Here is a 14979-nt window from a genome sequence, read left to right on the forward strand (position 1 = left end):
GCATTAATATGTTGATTTAGTTAACAATGGCTAAACCGGAGCTTCAATTTTGTAACGAAAAGGAAATTAAGAGATTATTCTTTCGATAATTACATATAATTCAGTTAAACTCGTTGGCGCATTTAATTTATTTTGCATTTATTTGAAGTTAATTATAATTCTGTTACATTAAACACTTACGGTGTTGTAGATTACTTAAAAGTATATAAATTAAACAAGGATGAAAGATGAACAGTAATTGTACGTATACGGTAAAGATGAAGTGCGTATCTATCGAATAAAGAAATAATCATTCGGTATAGTTACGATTATTTATTGAGAGTGCTCGCGCGAAGATTTTGATTTTGATATTGTTGTAACTGTACAGTTGAAGCGATAAAACGATTTGTGTGAATGAAATCAACTTAAGGAATTGTAATCAAAGATATTTTTGTTCCGAGTAATTTTATAACAGTGTAATAAATGAGTCGAGTGGAATTACAAACAGGTGGAAAACTTTTTACATCACTTTCCTTTGCGTTCTTAACGATAATATTTATGTACAATATATCACGTTTAAGTCATTCACCAGTCATAAGCATATGAATAGATTTCTCTGATCTAAACATTTTATTTGCTCTTTCAGTACCAACAATTGCAGAAAGTTGCATAACATCATATTTACAATACAAGACTGTTACAGTCATGTTGCTTTCAGAACCTGCTCGTGGGTTCTGATTAGCTTCTTGCATTAAATTACACATTTCGCTATAAAATCCAGGGAATGTGGGTGGTGCATAAAATATTATATGTCTTATACCTTTCATTCGTATCCTACGGAAGAAATGAAATCGTTCCGAGTACAGAAGGAAATGTGCGTCACTATGAAAGAACATGTCTCTAGCTCTAGCTATTTTTGCATTCTTGGTATATTCACAAATTTGAACAAAGTTGTATTCCTCTTTTTTAAAATAATTTCGTATCTTTACAAAATCAAAATAAGTTGGTATAAAAATCAATGTGTGGTTCATAATTCTATCCTTGTATTGAGGAAGTATTTTTGTAATAAAGAATTCCATTCTCTGTTCCAAAGCTTGAGGATGACTAGATGCTTCGAATCTGTGGAACACTTGTGGAATTTGTACAACCACCTGACAAATAGATCCAGGAGAAATAGGGTTTATTACTTTTATCTTTCCTGAGTAGTTGTAACATTTCTTATTAAATACTCCATAAATTTCTGGTACATGAATATTTGAAAATATTAATGTCTGTCTGTAATATTTAGTCCATCCATTTACGCACCAACTTCTTACTCTAGAAAAGTCTGTTCCATGAAAATCTTTTGGTTGTAAATGTAAATGATTTAAGACATGTATCATATGATCCCAGTTTTGCATCAAAAATAATTCTGCTTGATCCATGATTAATAATTCTATGGATGCCAAGAAATCATAATCTCTATCTGCTTCCCCTTCTGCTCCTATTAACATTCTCAAACCTAACAGGGATGACACTATTATATCAGAAGAATAGAATTCTGAATACAGCTTCAAAGTCTTTTTTGTGATGGCAATTCCTATTTTAAATGTGTCATCTGTATTACCTTCAAATGTTTGTTCATAATCTTCAGGTTTTGGATTTTTCTTTGGCATTGTCAATTCATTGCCACTAAAATCTTCCATAAATCTATTTTTGTTCATTACAGAGCCACCTTTATCCTCTCCAATTAGAATAGATATTAATAATTCCACAATTTTTAGACAAGAATGTCTAAAAGGAACTATTATTAAAACTTTTGGCCTTACTAAGCCTTGATCTCTGTACTCATTTGGAATTTCTGCCATGTTTGTACATTTTGATTTTGTTATTTTTGCATTATGATGTAATATTTTTGTCCTAGTCTTTAATACATGATTGATTGCATGCAAACAATATATAAATCTGATTTGACCAGCGTTAGCAAATGTCCTTTCAGGATAATATAAATCTTGATAATTATTTATTACTGAAAACAGTTCTTTTTGTAATGAAGTCAAAGGTGATGTATTTGTATTAACATTATCCTTTATATTCGTGTAATTGGCTTTTGCAATATTGTCTTGAATTTGAGACTTGACATATAATTTGTTCCAATTTATATTGTCGATCAAAGAAGGAGGGTTACCACATTTTGCAAATTGTCTCTCTTCCAAAATAGAGATACTAGATCGTTGTATCATACTAGTTTTATCTTCCTGTGGTTTTGGAATTTGGCAAATAAGATTTCCTAAGGTAGGCCATGTTATGTTTCCTGTTTTTGTGGACTGTGGAACATTAGAAACTGCTTCATAAAGTTTATCACTTAGGTCATCACGAAAATGAATTGAAAAAGGATCCTTTAAATAACCAGCATCTTCTTGAGCAGTTTCAGGATCTTCTTCATCCATTTCTTTCACTTTAACCTCTTCATTGTCACTAAGGTTATCACTAGATGCTTGTGTTTCGTCATTTGTATCAAAATGCATTGCTAAATCTTCATTGGTTTCACTGTTTCCTTCAACGTTATCTATTTCATTATCTGAAGTATCATTTTCTGAATTAGATTCGATAGCTGTTGCTTCAAGGTTAGTAGTATTTGAAAATGTTGAGAGTAGATCGCGAACAGGATTTTCTTGTTCATTATCGGAACTATCAGTATCTAATTCTTGTTGTTGCGATTTCTCTTCTTCCAGCATTTGTCTACGTTTCTCGATTTCCTTGTTTTTAGCATCGCGGTCTTTAATGTATGGAGTCTCTTTTAGGTTAAATTTACCTTTCTTCGATTTTGGTCGACTTTCACGGCGATCAAATTTTCGTTTCCCACCTCGAACTGGTCTTTTGCCACGGACCATTATATTATTTAAATAATATTTAAATTTCTATCCAATTATGAAAATAATTAATCCACGTGTTTTGCTCGTTTCATAGCAGAATGCAGTATAGTGTATTCAAACAATATAATATAGGTCATATAAACACACATGTTTGTATGCGCTTTATGCATTACTACTGCATAAGCCATACATATAAATTACACAATAATAAAACGACCATACTTCAATAATACGTAAAATTAAGATACTTTTTCTACAAATATTGAATGTACATTACACTAATTACAAGTATGTGTGTGTGCATATACATACGAACGTATTTGTATTGCGTTAACCATGTTCCACATAGAGGAAATAGGTTATAAAGCGCTGAATTTAAAACATATGCATCCTTGTTACGTTTCATTTAAAATTTAAATATATGTATACATATTGCAGTGTACTTCTCAGTAAAATTGAATATACTATTAAATATTGGACTAAAATAATATATATTTTTTCCCATGAGCACTACGCGAAGTTCTGTATTTATGATATACGCAGTTAATTTAAAATATAAAGTAATAGAATATTCTAAAATCTATTACAATGAAAACAACTTATTGCCAACACAACACAGTAATGTTAATTCGTTTGAAATATTTGTTCATTTAGAATACCTGGTAAATTAACATTTATACTACCTACAGTTTAGCGTACAATTACAATGTATAATACACATACGGTAATACGTACGTACGACACATGTAGCTCTCGTCAGTTTTGTAAATAGACCCTTTCTAATTGATTTATTAGAAAATATTTACAAATATTCACGGCATATGGTACATACGCTAGCACGTATCGATGTTTGAATCTTCGCTTGTATGGTTACGTCACGGGAAGTTAATTACCATTCGGAAAACCGGAAGAAATCTGTAAAGTGAGTTTCTCATGTCAAGGAGATCACGTGATCAATGTTCTCAATGAATTAATGATTGCATTACAAACTCTTTAATCACCAGTTTTCTTATCCTCTATTTCACATGCATATGAATATTATTTCATGAAGCGATATATCAAGCAATGAACAGGAAGAAGTTATGGAGATTTTTTAAAATCAATTAAACTTGTATTAATGGAAAAATATGTTATCTTTCATACAACATAAAAAAGTGATTTTTTAATTACCGGGTAGTTTTTTCGTAATAGATCTAGAACTCAAATTAGTTAATGACAGCTTCACTAACGGGTATTCTTGATAACGCAAATGGAAGGAATGTCCAGGAAGCAGAAAAAGTGGGTAAAATTAATTAACTCTAAGCTCAGTTGTTTACAAAATATCCGGTTCTTGACAGGCCTTCAGAACCAACGAGTTCAGGCTGAACAGGCGATGTTGCGCGCGCAGTAATAACATGCTGCCGACAGTGCCGTATATTTTCCATTTTTACTTCCTTTTACTACTATATTTTAATTTAAAACCTGATGATGAATTAATTCACATTAGAATAGTTAGGTGAAACGTAATAGAATGCAAACGTAAGAAATTTGAACGATTACATTATATATTATTACACTATGTTCCTAATTTTTAAATTATTACATATGTTTCTGCTGTTTCAAAATGAATAAAATGCAGTGGTAACAAAAAAACATTAGAACTATACTTATCATAAATACATTATCCATACAATTGTAATATAATATATTGAGACATGGATATTTTTGATAAATTATATAGCCTAAGTAATACGGTATACATGGACAACGAACATTTTAAGTTTCTTTTTCAAATATCTCCGCTTAGGGATATAATAGTTCGGTTTTATATTCTTATTTGTGACACGTTAAATGGTGTAATATTTTCAGAACAGTGGAGATCAAGTTATTCTATACGAGGTTGAGAGCATGAGCTGCGGGTCGTAAATGCACTGGCAGTTTCGATATAGAACTTGAGGCGCCCTTAGCAGTGGTTGCGTACAGAACCGGTAGGCTATAATTACTTGAACGTCTTTGAAAAACGTGCAAGCGGCGAGTTGGTGTTTAACAAGTTCTTAAAGCTTTCGGACAAAGGACTGTCAAAGGCCGTGCAAAAGGAGGACAGGAACTAACGAAGGTTTTTTTCGTATCTGATGAACTCCTCCGTCGCACCGCTGGTGGTAAGATGGCTGTGCAGCTGGATGGAGGAGGGAAGGAGGACTTGAAAACACAGTTTGTCACGCGGGAAGGGACGTATAAGCTAATGACTTTGTCGGAGTATTCGAGGCCAAATAGAGTCGGCTATACAAACAGTCAAGGAAGCGCATCCGTTAGAGTGTCGTTTGTAACATTACCGGACCCAGCAGATCCAACGGGTACGCAAGGTCTCGGCGACCGAATGTGTTTCAATTTCGGCAAGGAACTTTATGTTTACGTCTATCGAGGTGTTAAAAAGGTAAGATGAATTTGTTTTATGCTCTACACGTTAGATTAATGTATCTGTGTTTAATCGAGCATGGATTCATTCATACCTAACCTCGAAAATGTATACGGAGACTCCATCTTTGCAGTCATCACCACACCTAACGTTGAATTCCCTTTATATACATCTGTATGTTAAATCACATTCACTCAATTTATTTGTAATCAGATGTTCTTCTTCATACTGAATATATCATTTATTTCTTCTGTAAAATTCATTATTGGTTTTTCTATTTTATTTATCAGATAAATAATACATGTGTCATTAATGATTAGAAGTTTGCTTAAATTTTTAAGAACATTGAATTATCTGACATTCAGAGTAATATTCAATTAACTATTAATGTATTAAGTCTGCATATTTAATACAATGCATATTTATTATGTGTAATGATAAAACTATTAAATTGTTATCGAATAAGTATTTAGTTTGAAAGAATTATATAAAGTAAAACGAAGTATTTAGTGGTGTTTTTAATTAGTTTCCATATTAAATGTTTCAGGCTGTGGATTTAAATAAACCATTGGATAAGAAATTATATAAAGGAACTAATCCAACTTGCCATAATTTTAATCAAACAACAGCAACTGCAGATAGTGCACCATTATTAGTGGGTTTCTCCACAGGACAGATTCAGCTGATAGATCCAATAAAAAAGGAACTTAGCAAATTATATAATGAAGACGTAAGTCATATTTTACTAAAAGTAAAAAAGTACATTATTAAACTATCAAATATCGTAGCTTGAATTTAAATATTCAAGGAGATTGTAAAACACTATTGGTACAATCCCAAAATTATGGGAATTACATTGCTTTCAAAACATTTCTAATGGATTGTAAACATTTTGTAAATGGATACTAACCTGTTATTACATTGCATGTATAAATTGTACATAAATGTACAAGTTGAAAATATATTTTTTTTTAATGTTTCAGAGGCTGATAGATAAGAGCAAAGTAACATGTATAAAATGGGTTCCTGGATCAAACAATCTTTTCTTAGTATCACATAGTTCAGGGCAACTGTATTTATATAATGAAGAACTTCTGTGTGGTACAACGGCTCCTCATTATCAATCCTTTAAATCAGGAGATGGTTATGCTATATACACTTGCAAGACAAAGTCTACAAGAAACCCTTTGTATCGATGGGTAATAGGTGCTGAAGGATGTTGTATAAACGAATTTGCATTCAGTCCATGTGGCTCAAATTTAGCTGTAGTTTCCCAAGATGGATTCCTACGAGTATTTCAGTATAATACAATGGAACTAGTGGGTTCGGCGAGAAGTTATTTTGGTGGATTTTTATGTGTATGTTGGTCACCAGATGGAAGGTATGTTGTTGTGGGAGGAGAAGATGATCTTGTGACAATTTGGAGTTTTCATGAAAAACGGGTAGTAGCTCGAGGTCAGGGCCATCACAGTTGGGTAAGCGTCGTAGCTTTTGATCCATACACTACATCTTATGGAGACCATGATCCTGACTTCAGTGGTTCCGACGACGAAACATTGCCACACAATAATCATAATCACTTCCATGAAAAGTCGAATCGTCTGTCAATGACGTCGCAAGGAGTTCATTCAAACAGAAACTCTTGTGGTTCAGAGTTGAGAGTGTCAGGTGGTACTTGCTACAGGCTGGGCAGTGTATCGCAAGATACTCAACTGTGCTTGTGGGATATTACGGAAGATGTGTTGAGACAACCAATGTGTGCAAAGCAGAGGCCATCTGCAGCAGGTTCTGGTACTCTTTCTACATCTGGGACAGTCAATAGTGGAAATGGCTCAATGACAAATCATCACTTAAACAATTCCAAACACAATAATTTGAATAATGTTAATTGCAAGGAAAACGCGAGTGGTAATAATGAAAGTAGTAACAATAGCACGAGTACAAATACAGCAGTGTCAACTGTAAATTCATTGACACAAAGGTTAGCAGGACTTGGTTTTGGTGAGCGTAAAGGTGATAATCATAAACGGAACTTTAGCCTCACTATGAGAGGTAGTGGTGCATCTAATAGCACAATAACACAGAATAGTAGTGGAGATAAAGCTACCACTAATTTAAATACAAATAGTAATACGAACAGTGTCAGTGGAAGTTTAGTAGGTGCAAATAAAAAGGTTAGTTCCATGATGGACGATCCTATGAGGTTGATAGGAACTGCCTGGTGCCCTAGATTTGACGAGTGTCCAGTGTTAGAGCCATTGGTGTGCAAGAAGTTGGCGCACGAAAGATTGACTGAATTAGTGTTTAGGGAAGATTGCTTCGTAACAGCGTGTCAAGATGGATATGTCTACACATGGGCAAGGCCAGGTCATATGGTAGGTCCTCTCACCATCAGCAGCACTCTGCATAGGCCACACCATCATAGCAATCCTTACACCAACATTAATTCCTTGCGATCCAACGATCTATGATGTAACCCATCTTCAATCATTATTGCAATTTTGTGAAGTAGGGGTTTTTAGAGATCAATTTCAATTTGTATATAAATAGAAATAAAATTTAAAATCATTATCATTACTGAATAAACAGTTAGAAGATACGATTATACTTTGAATGATTTTCCTATTATCATTGTTGAATTGTATTAGATGGCAAATGCCCTTTTAGACACAAAAATTTATTAAATGCGGAAAATACAAAGAGGTAGTTTTGTTATTTTTCGACTTTACTATTGTAATTACTATGATTGTAGAATCACGTGTTATATACATAAACATGTTTCCACTTATGACATGAATATCAAAGCCTTGACGATTCGTAACAATAGCGTAATGAGCGTTAATGTCTTCCGCTCGGAAAAACACTTTGTTGGAGACTCTTCAGACATTCCCGGCAAATATTTTGATGCTAACGATTGACTGTACAGATACGACTTGACCTCTGCAGCCCGAGAATGGTCTTTCTTTACAGTGCAGCATAAGGGAACCAAGTCTGCATAAACTCATAGTTGATATGGTGGCCTCTTTATAGTGCTAAATGGATTTCTGTAGATTTCCATGGCAAAATTACAAACCACCTAAAAGTTGCTTTCAAGAACACTTTTACGTATCAAATATTCAGCGTTTGTTTGTTCGTTACGTTTTCTCACTACATCGGCTATAATAGTCAAGCTAGTCACGTTGGAGTTAGCTGCTTGCTCTATGATCCGTGTCAGCAGCATCACTCGTTGTTTATTGAGGTGTCGTATCTCACGGTGATTAGTTGTTAATATATAGCTTTCCATCCAAGATGATCTTTCAGATAAATTTGAACAAAAGAAGAACAAATGCTTTTATTTATGAAACTCTAATGCTACAACCGGAATAGGTTGTTGAAATTACTAGCTCTTTCTTTGAATCTATGTTGTGTTACATATATTTTCTTCTTGACATACGATTTTAGCCTGATAAGAAGTTCTCTTCAAAATATCTTAATAGGGTGTGCTTATTTCTTTCGATCTACAAATTCGGAAACTTATCTTGCAGGGTCATAGCAAAGTTAACTAAATCCACCCAATAACTGTTTGGTATTGTGCCCTTTGTTTTGATAAAATACTAATATTTGTTCAGAAACTTGTTGACTTTCATTGAGAGGCACTTCAAGTCCCATATGTCCTCTGGAAGTATAATAACATTGGAGAATGATCTCGTTTATCTAAGATCGAATATCAGCTTTTAATGATGAATTGAGCTTGAGTCTGTACAATTGTTTTTGAGCGTCATCGTAATCCTCGTTTCTATTTTTATGAAATACGACACACGTAGAGTTTCTAGTTTACTGTACAATTTTGCTTGCATACTATTTGCATCAATTATGTTTGCGGCTACGGAGCAGTGTTGCGCTAGTGCCTGGGCTGTCGTAGGTCTGGAACTCCACATTAGGAATGGGGTCGGCTGTCATACATGGGCCTGTGCCATAACATCCTCTAGTGTTACAACCAAGATAGGAAACATTCCATTTCTTGCTGATAACACAATATTTTGGAAATTTGTAATCAAAACTAGAACTCCACGAGTCCTGGCTTGTGCAAGTTTCCTTAGTGACACGATTCTCCTATTTTATTCCATCTAGTTGATATTCAAATGATGGAGGTAAACCACAAATCTATCGCTAAGCGCAACAAAAGCACACTATAAATTTTTAAAAGTTCTAATTATGGTTTTGTCAATCCACGTTGTGTGTGTGCGCGCATGTGTATGTATGTATATATATATATATATATATATATACACACACACACACATATATGCACTCTCTCAAATATACATATACACACATAATATATATATGCTGATTTTGATTTTTTTTTCCTTTTTTGAGAATAAATGTATTTTTTCTCATATTTACAAATTAAATGTTAGTCTATACATTATCCAAAGCAGCATATATTATAAAAGGTGCCATTGGGAAGCATTAAAGATCTTTTAGCATTGTTTTTTAATCTATGCTACACATCAGCATTAGAAATGTATAGATGTGTAATACTGTGAATGAATAGGTCTTATATTGTATATTTGTTTAAATTTTGGATTTTTTCTTTATTATAATATGATTTTGTTTCAATTATTAAGTGAAAATGTTTAACTTAATAAATAAATATTAAGAAAAATAACATATGTGTAAAAATGTGAATAACATAGGTTCATTCATAGTATGAGTCTTCAATTTATATCTGTGCCTAATGATCATCTGGTCAAAATATATTCAATATGATAAATATTGAAAAAATACATTAGTATAATTATATATAGAATATATTTATGTTTGGTTTGCATCATTGAGAGTAACATTGTTTGCGCCCCATAAGATTTTGTAACAGGGCAGGCCCCTTAAACCCTTCTTTCTTTCCTGTAAAATGTTATTAGCTTAGCTTAGCGAATGATAAACAGTCAATGAATTATTTAGTCGAACTATTGTCCCAGACTATAATAATGTGACATTTAATCCTCTGTTGAAGACAATGAATTGCCTTGTTGTACAATAAAGCAAAAGTTTGAATGAAACATTGCTGCTTGCTTCCTGCTTGAATTTTATATAGAATGCAATGCAGAAACTCCAGAGAAGACTTTGAATCATTTTGCGTATGCTAGCAATATACAAATATTTATAAATATGTATTTACATATATGTTACATGTCTCATAGGAATTTTCATTAGTTATAATTCACTACAGCTTTGTTGGTTGCAATGTCTGGCATGATTAACAGATTATTTTAATAATTTAAAGATTTTGTATTTAAAATACCAGATTCTGTTCCCTGGTGTTTTGCATAAAGCATATCTATTATCAATATACCCACACTCCTTTATTTGTTACAGCGGTTTAACCAGTTAAAAATTTTTGTAATAATTTTCATATAGTGTGCATTGCTTCTTTTATAGTGACAGTCTTATAATTTTATCAGAAGATGCTTGTGCTTGTTTCTTAAGCCAGTGGGGCATTAATTTTTTACTTTGATTGGAAAGATTAATGTTCTATACCATGCTTTGGCTGATACAAGAAAATCATGGATAAGACTTCTCAGAATTATCGCATGGTACGTACAGTTTATTGTCTCTTTTATTTACTATTTATTGCTTCATTGGATACCTTACAGAGGTATTTTTTAATTGTACATAGAAGATTTCTATGCTATTGTTGTACCATTCTTTTGATGTACTTTTAGGAATAAAATTCATTTTCCAAGTGTCTTCATTATTTGTAAATCTTTTCAATGAGAAATTGCATTAGACAGTAAATTTTTGTATGTTTTTTAATTGCAGCCAGGAGTAGGACAGGTTGGACATGCTCTCCACGTTGTTAGTCCTGCAGAAGGCGGAGGTACCATAGTATAGCCAGAACCAGATATCCACACACCTTCAACACGTGAAGAAAAGTACATCTCGTCGGTGCGTGTACTGCAGGCTTCGGAAATGCAATTTCAACAATATACTCATTATCGTCACTTGTACTACGTATGGCCAAGTGAAAGTTACTCTAGTACTGTTTAAAGACATGTTTGAGATTGTAAAATTGTGAATACGCCAAATGTGCAGAAAGAAATGCGAAATTCACTGTGTTGCTGGTAGGCTTGATGCTTGCCTAATTATCGCAGTGATAAGTCGCTAGACTATGTATCGACAGGTGCTTTACCCGATTACGCTATTGTTTTGCTCGTGCGTTAGAGTTTTTTGGGTGAAGCATCTACATGATAAAAATTACGTGACCTTGTTTGTTTATCACCACGGCCATAAAACAATAGGTGATCTATTGTTCGCCAACCAAGTGTTCGCTTCGGAATAGATCGCGCTTTTAATCTTTCGCTACTATCCTTTGCTCGCTTGAGCTGTTTATTATAATTTACATTGTTGTTCGCTGTTCTCAAGTTTCAGTACATTCAATTTCGTTTTCTGCTGTTTCGTTGATTTTAGAGATATTAAAGTACTTATTCTGATTGAGACTGCTAAATAAAAAATTTATCTTGAAACTTTTATTTCCGAAGTACTTCCTACGATTCGTGCGCAAATGGATAATGAAAAAATTATAAAGACAGTCAAATTCAATGTTAAAAATCTTGAATTTTATTTGGTAAGTTAATTTTTGCGCATACTATTCGTTTCTATTTTCTACTCTCCATTCATTTATATACATGACAGAAAAATTTATATATCATAATTTCTTATTTTTATTTCTTAAGAAAGTTCAGCGAAAGTAATTATTGTGTACATGTATATATGTATACAAGTAGAAGTTTGATCTTACATACTGTATACTACATCATTCCAATAAGATCCTATCAGGTAAAAAATGTCAACTGAATAATACTAATTTTAAATGCTTACACGTACAGGTTGATACAAGAACTTTTGTATTATTAATATTTAATTATAATTGTTTATTTTAAATAATTTGCTTCTCATGCTACAGACAACAAAGAATACAGATTATTGCAATCAGTCAATACAGTGCATAAAAATAAAATATTCTAAGTAATATTTCAATTTGCATACTTTTATTACTAATTATTTTGATCCTGTATAGTAGTACATATGAGAAAAGCGAACTAAATGATTTTTAAAACAGAATTTATATTGACTAATTCATTCTGAAAGCTGAATAGTAATAATTATTATATACCTGCATTATTAATTTTAAGTAATATTTGAAATATATAGTGAAAACATGTATATGTTACACTAGCCTTTATTGTATGTTTTACTTCTTAAAATTAAACAAAATTTAAGTATATTCTTTAATCATCACTAACTAAATTGCCTTAATGTATTTGTGTTAAAGCTAATAAGAAAAATGTTTCTATTTCCTTTATAATGTAGGTACATACATTCTTTTCTGAGAAACTTGTTCGCTTTATAACTTATAGAAACTTACAATGAGTGCATTATTGATGTACTAGAATCAGTTGTAGATTTCATATGCAATATGATTTCATATCTGACAGCTATAAAACACTGTTACATAGTCTCTTAATAACTATAAATTCTGTATTAAGAATATGAATTTCATCATAATTATAGCATTATGGTTTTAATAGATTTCAGAAAAATTTAATAAATAAAATAAATATTTTTTAAATTTTATTTGTAAAAGTGAAATAGGGTAATCAGTTACAATGTATCAGCAACATGCAAATGATCTTTGCAATTAATAATATAAATGAATGTGTTAAATAGTCAAGAACTATTCATGTTGTAATGTATATGGATTTTCTATAGCTCTCAGATATAGAAACTAATTACAATGAAACAAATTACAAAGAATGTATAAACAAATAGTTATTGAATATTCCAACGATAAACAGTATTTCTAATGAAATATTCCACATGGCGATACTATTTATTAATTTGTACTATATATATATGTAAATGTATGTTAAAACATTAATGTCAAACTGTAAAAATACTTTGTATTATTGTGCAACAATTTTCTAATGTTTGGAAATAATGTTATATTGCTTCGTCTGGTCACAGAAGTCCTTTTTTTAAATATAATTCATTCAATAATTGCATTCGAATGAAGCACAGAAATGTAATAAAATGGTTGTTTGTTACAATACAAACTGGTAATTTGTTAATTATATAATTTAAATAACTATTAATCAGTGCTTCCTGAACAATAATATTTGCTATAAAGTGAATGAAATGTTAGTTAATGATATTTTAATGTTATTAAGTGAATAATATATTTGATTTGTATTCTATATCATTGAGAATCACTGATTGCAAGGATAAACTTCCTTTTTTCAGAAAACTTTTATAAGAAATCTTAAAAATAGATTAAGGAACCCTTTGTTGTACACTATTACATCTCACATTGTGATGAAATAGAGAAAACAAATAGAAAGAAATAGGTTTGTTTTAATACAATGCGTAAAAGAGAGAAATAATGAACCTGTTTTATATTCAATTAATAAATTTTAGGATTTCATTTGTAAAAATCATGGCAATTGAGTTTTTTTTGCAAATAATCAGTATGTTATTCTTTTCCATCCAAGCTCTTTGAGGTATGCTGTGATATGTATGTATGCAGATATTGACTAATGTAATTATATGTAATGAAAGTGAAAATTATGTCATAAATCAGATTGCCATATAAAATATTTAATCTTTTACGTGTATTGATAAATTTCACATTTTATACATCATTATGCATTGTTAAATCGAAGGTAATTTGGAGTTGGTTCATTAAATAACTAAAGTACCTATGTTTCATTCATCAGATTTGAAATTTATGATGATCCTACGATGTAAACCAAATGAAAAATTCATAATAAATCATATGTTTTATTTCATTATCATCAGTGATCACAATTTATAGTATGATATGCCAAAATTAGTAAACTATTTTCCATTTATGACGGAACATAATTCTTTGGTTATGTTCAATCGAAAGCTTTAGTTTTTGTAAGCATTTTTTATTATTTTAATATATTTTTTATTCTGTAAAGCGAACAAGATTTCTTTCTATATGTAAATAAGTGAATCGGTATTAGTCACTTGACGATTATGAAAATATAATTTGATAATTAAGCAATGATTTTATAGGTTAGTCTGGCTAATTACATGTAAATAGATTAGTATAAAAATAATGAATTATTTCGTACTTGAGAATTTTTTTTAATGAAGCATTTACTACATTATATCAATTTTTTCATTCTCTTCGTACTTCATTTCATTTGTTTACAAAGGTGTACATTATTTGTAATTGGAAATGAAAAAGTTTTAATTGTTAATGCCTTTATGTACTCTTTCCTGCTATATAATTATCCAAAACTGAAATATTATTTTCAAAAGAATATCTAAGTTACTTTATATACTGTCACTTAACTAACATATTCACATTTTTAATTATATAGTATGCTTAGCTAACTATGATCAAGATCAATTTGAGATTTTCTTTTTTTTTACGTTTGCATAACGTTTAGTTATATTGCAAAAAGAAAATTACATTCTGTGACAGATTCACAACATAAGAAATTCGTTATTTCTAATGGTTAAAAAAATACATAAAAAATCGTATAAATGATTGAAAATGAAAAAATTACAAATACTTCGTGTAGATAACGATTTAGTGCAAAAAGTAGACTTACAAATAGGAAATAACATTATTCGGAGTGTTGTAACTGGAGTAAGTATGTGCATACAGATTTTGATTCATTTAACCATGTAACGAAGACGTAAACACATTATTATCGCGGAATACTACGTTAAGAA

The 14979-nt window shown here is 31.2% G+C and overlaps 2 protein-coding genes and 1 long non-coding RNA gene across 4 annotated transcripts; 1 reads left to right on the forward strand and 2 right to left on the reverse strand.

The window, feature by feature from the left end:
- Window positions 1-122: 122 nt before the first annotated feature.
- Window positions 123-3223, reverse strand: LOC143179241 (U3 small nucleolar RNA-associated protein 25 homolog). Its single transcript, XM_076378367.1, has one exon. The coding sequence runs from the start codon at window positions 2850-2852 to the stop codon at window positions 561-563; it is 2292 nt and encodes a 763-aa protein (XP_076234482.1). The 5' UTR covers window positions 2853-3223; the 3' UTR covers window positions 123-560.
- A 1552-nt stretch (window positions 3224-4775) lies between these two features.
- On the forward strand, window positions 4776-12303 carry LOC143179385 (WD repeat-containing protein 20). 2 transcript variants are annotated; one of them, XM_076378595.1, is made up of 4 exons: window positions 4776-5247; window positions 5777-5959; window positions 6213-7604; window positions 11032-12303. In XM_076378595.1, exons 1-4 carry the CDS (start codon window positions 4978-4980, stop codon window positions 11101-11103), a joined length of 1917 nt encoding a protein of 638 aa, XP_076234710.1. In that variant the 5' UTR covers window positions 4776-4977; the 3' UTR covers window positions 11104-12303. The 2 variants fall into 2 exon arrangements, with proteins under 2 accessions (XP_076234710.1, XP_076234709.1); XM_076378594.1 differs by lacking the exon at window positions 11032-12303 and having other exon boundaries at window positions 6213-9490.
- On the reverse strand, window positions 10943-14978 carry LOC143179391 (uncharacterized). The gene is made up of 2 exons (XR_013001958.1): window positions 14856-14978; window positions 10943-11125 (listed from the first exon to the last, which is right to left on the reverse strand). It is a non-coding gene; the product is annotated as an uncharacterized LOC143179391 (long non-coding RNA).
- Between the last annotated feature and the right edge of the window lies 1 nt (window position 14979).

This window comes from Calliopsis andreniformis, chromosome 5, assembly GCF_051401765.1.
Source record: "Calliopsis andreniformis isolate RMS-2024a chromosome 5, iyCalAndr_principal, whole genome shotgun sequence".
NCBI classification, from domain to species: Eukaryota; Metazoa; Arthropoda; class Insecta; order Hymenoptera; family Andrenidae; genus Calliopsis; species Calliopsis andreniformis.